The 4,133-nt window shown below is 49.2% G+C and overlaps 1 protein-coding gene across 1 annotated transcript; it reads right to left on the bottom strand.

Annotated features, from left to right (window-relative positions):
- Window positions 1-1,917: 1,917 nt before the first annotated feature.
- Window positions 1,918-4,070, bottom strand: SLC35D3 (solute carrier family 35 member D3). Its single transcript, XM_006776198.2, has one exon. The coding sequence runs from the start codon at window positions 3,899-3,901 to the stop codon at window positions 2,867-2,869; it is 1,035 nt and encodes a 344-aa protein (XP_006776261.1). The 5' UTR covers window positions 3,902-4,070; the 3' UTR covers window positions 1,918-2,866.
- Between the last annotated feature and the right edge of the window lie 63 nt (window positions 4,071-4,133).

Genomic DNA, 4,133 nt, shown 5'->3' on the forward strand with positions numbered 1-4,133 from the left:
ACTAGAGGCGCGGTACACAAATTTGTGCACAGGCGGGGTCCTGCCGGCCTGCGCCAATTGAGGGCAATTTGCATATTAGCCTTTTATTATATAGGATACCAAGAGGGTTCTCCATAAGAAAAACTACTCTCTAGGGGAAAAGACTTCCCAGGGTCTTATCCCACCCTGGGGAAAGGGCATTTCTCCCACTCTACACCCCTCTGGCCTTCCTGTCTCATCTAAGGGGAGGAAAAAAGAAAGGCTAAGAAACACTCGTGAAAGTCACAGAACCAGGGACACAGGCTAAAAGACTGAAAAATAATAAGATTGTAGAACCCTTCCCATCCCCTACTCCCAGCACACCAACAAAGCTCCAGTATCATAAGAGCTGCCCACGGCTGAGGCCCTTCACATGGTCCCACCCTCTTGTTCACATGCCCACTCCTGGCAGTTCACCTGGCTCCATCAGCTTGTTCACTGCCCACTTCCGGGTGTCCACGTGGCCCCACCCCCTTGATCAGATGCCTACAGCTGGCTGAGCAAGGGTCCCGCCTCCTTGTTCAAGTGTCCTCTTACCACGTGGCCCCACCCCCTTGAGACCTCAATTGGTCTGTTTCTGGGGTGCCATCTCCCTGGTTGGCTGTCTGGCCCTGCTCTCCCACCTGTCAACAGTCTCTTTGCCAAAGTTGTTTCCAGGCAATGGTTTGTGTGTGCCCTCTCTTTCCTGCTGGGACTGTGACAGCTGGGATTGAGAAGGAGACAGGACAGCAAAGGCCTGTCCAGAGTCCATGCAAGTGGTCCATAAGGGACTGTGCAGTCCCTGCAAGGCTGGGGGAGGGAAGGGTGGTGAGGCAGGGGTGTTGACTAGGAAGCAGAATGCCCTCCTGGGAGGAGCAGCTGTGGCCCATTGTCCAGGTGAGGCTACTGCAGCACAGAGAGGGAAAGTGACTTCCTCGAGGGCAAAGAGCAGTTAAAGGGCAGAGCTAATGATAGAACTGAGTGGATTACAGCTGAAGGAGATGGAGGGTAACAAACTAAGCAGGAGTTCTTAAAGAGGCCCAAACTTCTTGGTTCCATTTCTCCGGTAAACTCTAACTGATACAGTGCCGGGACATGTTTGTTTACAGGAAGGAGTTAATCTTTTCGCAATAAATACAAACCCCCAGTTTTAACCAAAAGAGATTTTTTTTCAGTGAAAAATAATCGTTCTATCCATTTACCTGACAGTGGTATTAACAAAAATATATATACTTCCTTCAACTTTGCTGCTTTTCACTAATTCTCATTAATTAATTTCATTAAATAACATAAACACTTATTCTTAAGAAGTCATTATAACCCTAGCAGTCATATGAGAGCTCCTACATCTTAACTATCTTCTAGAGGTGCCTATGGAAATGATCAATTGCCCGTGAAAACCAGTAAACCAGGAGCAATCACAAACCACCACAACTGCACTTGCTTACCTGCTTGTCGAGTCACACTGATGGAGCTGAAACTCCATTTCTGGCTCTGCTTTTTGTTTTGTTTAGATTTTTGGAAAATAAAGAAAAATTTAGGATGCCACCACCTGAGAGTCTCAGGTACATACTGGCAAATAATGAGAGTGCTTTTAGTGTCAAAGTACCTTTCCGGGATGGGGCTGGCCAGAAGACTCTGCTCTTCCATCTCAAACTCCACTTGAACTGACGTCAGCTGTGGATGGCTTTCATGCTGCAGCATGAGGCAGTATTTTATTTTACTTTATAATGGTTTTCTTGGCTGGAAAACGAGAGTGTATTATTTGTGTTAAACTAAACCACCATGCTAATTTTGGAAGTTCCCAAGGGGGTGACCCCTACATACCAGATGCTAGACACCACACATTGAAGGCAAACACAAGCTACACAGCAACAACAGAACATCAACGTGTCTCCAACAAATGTCTAACAATATGCCTTTTAGCAGATAGACTCAGACTTTATTTCGACAAATGTAAGATAGAAAAATATCAAGTGAATATAGCAGTTGCTCTTTCTGTAACAAGGTTTGGAATGTGCAATGCGATTTGCAAGGACTAGCTTAATAGGAAGGTTTTACTTCTGTTTGGGCTTCTTAATGCTGAATTCTATTTCAGCCATTGCATTTGCTTCAAAGAATATTGGACACAGTAAAACTGGTATTTAAAAAGGTCATGGCATTCAATAATAAATATTACAAAGCAGTGAACCAAAACAACTTTTAAAATATTTTTATAGTAATTACTAAAAGCCAACATTAAACTTGATGATTAAAGCTAAGAACTCATATTTTCAAAATAGCTTTGACATTTCTTACCAATATATAATAGAATAGTAGAACACTTATTGTTTAAAAACAAGTGAAGAAAATTAGAATTAACATGATATTTCAGATGACTATAAACAGTAAACATCAATTCAGTGTATTTATATATCTTTTCAATAATATACTCTTTGCCCAGCTGGCCATAAAAAACTGTAGTTCTAGCATCAAAAATGTGCCCTTGGATGTAATCTTTGAGCTCATTACCTGCTGCCATCATTTCTCCACTCCATCTTTGAGGGTGGTTGAGGGACTCAGTACATGCAGATATTTGGTTGTGGTTATAATGTCAAAAAAAATGTGCTGAGAGTCTGCAGCTGAACCCACTGTTTTATTTTGTTAAGCACCTTCATATTCTTTTGTCTTTGTTATGCCTCAGGTGAACTGACGCTAAATAATTCACACCAGTGCTAATTTGGTTGCTGCCAGTCTGGTTCAGATTCTTTCTTTGCTTCCCTGCCCCACTCCTCAAAGAATAAAACTGGGCAGCCCCACATTAAAATATGTTGTCTCTAACATATAAAATAAGTATCTATGTACACATTTACATACATGCGTTTCCTTTTCAAGGACTGGGTGACTCCTCATTTTCTATCAAATAATCCTTCTTCACATACTTGGTTCCCCTGACTAACCTCCACACTACCAGGTAAGCATCCTTCAGTGACCTCCTGCTGGCGTCTTCAGCGCTGTCTGCCATCTGCCAGGCACTAGCCGCCAGGGGGACTCCTCTGGGGCTGCCCCTCACCCCTTGCCCCCTTTGCTGAGCCGAGCCACCTGCTACCTTTCCACCTTCTGCCCCGCCAGCTACCTCCTCCGGCAGCTCCTCTATGACAAAAGGCAGCTGGTCTCCACCTGGCTGCGCCGCCTCCCCCTGCGGCTGCGTCTCCAGGTCCTCGTAGTTGCTTTGCTTTCTGGTCTCCAAGAATTTGGCCACACAGTAAATGATGGAACCCAGGGTGTTCACCACGACCCCGGCAATGAAGAGAGAGGTGGGCGCCACGTCGCTGAAGGCCACCATGCCCACCGTGATGGTGGCGATGCTCTTCACCACGCCCACGAAGCTGGTGGTCACAGCCGAGTTGATGTAGGTGCAGTGCAGCGTGGTGAAGTTCATGGCGCAGCCGATCAGGACGCAGGCCACGAAGATGCAGACCATCGTGGGGTCCTTCCAGCCGGGGAAGGCCCAGACTTGGATCGCGTCGGTGCTGGCGAAGGACAGGACGACCAGCAGCGGGGTGGCGGAGATGGCGATGGCGTACTGCGCGGTGAGCGGCCCGTGCTGGGTGTCTGCGCTGGCCTTCTGGATGAGCACCAGGTAGGCGGCGTGCACCAGCACCGCCAGCACGCCCGTCACGTAGCCCAGGGGGTCGCCGGTCAGGTCGCCGGCGCCTGGGGCGCAGGAAGAGGGCCGCAGAGCCGGGAAAGAGAAAGAAAAGCCACCGTGTTGGCGCGGGTGGCTCTCCACGGGGGGGGGGACGCGTCGTCGGGGGGGAAAGTAGACGGGTGCCTGCCCCACCTCTGCCCCTGGGTGTAAAATGGTCAGTGCCCAGTGCGAGGCGGGGGGAGAGGCGCCGTCCCTGCCGCGTCCCCAGGGCATTCTGTCTATCTCTGTCCCCGACAGAGGCCCCGGAGAGCGCAGGTGCCCTCGGGGAGGCGGTGGCTCTCAGAGCCAACGCGGAGGGGGCCAGGTGTTTGGTATCCTTGCCCCTCCGTGGGTGCCAGAGGGAAAAGAGATCCCCAACTAGTAGCTTCTAACTCCGGCGGGCTGGGCGCGGGGCAAAGAACCGCCTTCTCGCCCCCAAAGCTTCCCCGCTCCCACCGGCTCCCGT

Source organism: Myotis davidii, unplaced genomic scaffold (assembly GCF_000327345.1).
Source record: "Myotis davidii unplaced genomic scaffold, ASM32734v1 scaffold266, whole genome shotgun sequence".
NCBI classification, from domain to species: domain Eukaryota; kingdom Metazoa; phylum Chordata; class Mammalia; order Chiroptera; family Vespertilionidae; genus Myotis; species Myotis davidii.

Coding starts and splice junctions, on each gene's coding strand:
- SLC35D3 (XM_006776198.2), bottom strand. CDS start 3,901: ATGCCCTGGGGACGCGGCAGGGACGGCGCCTCTCCCCCCGCCTCGCAC.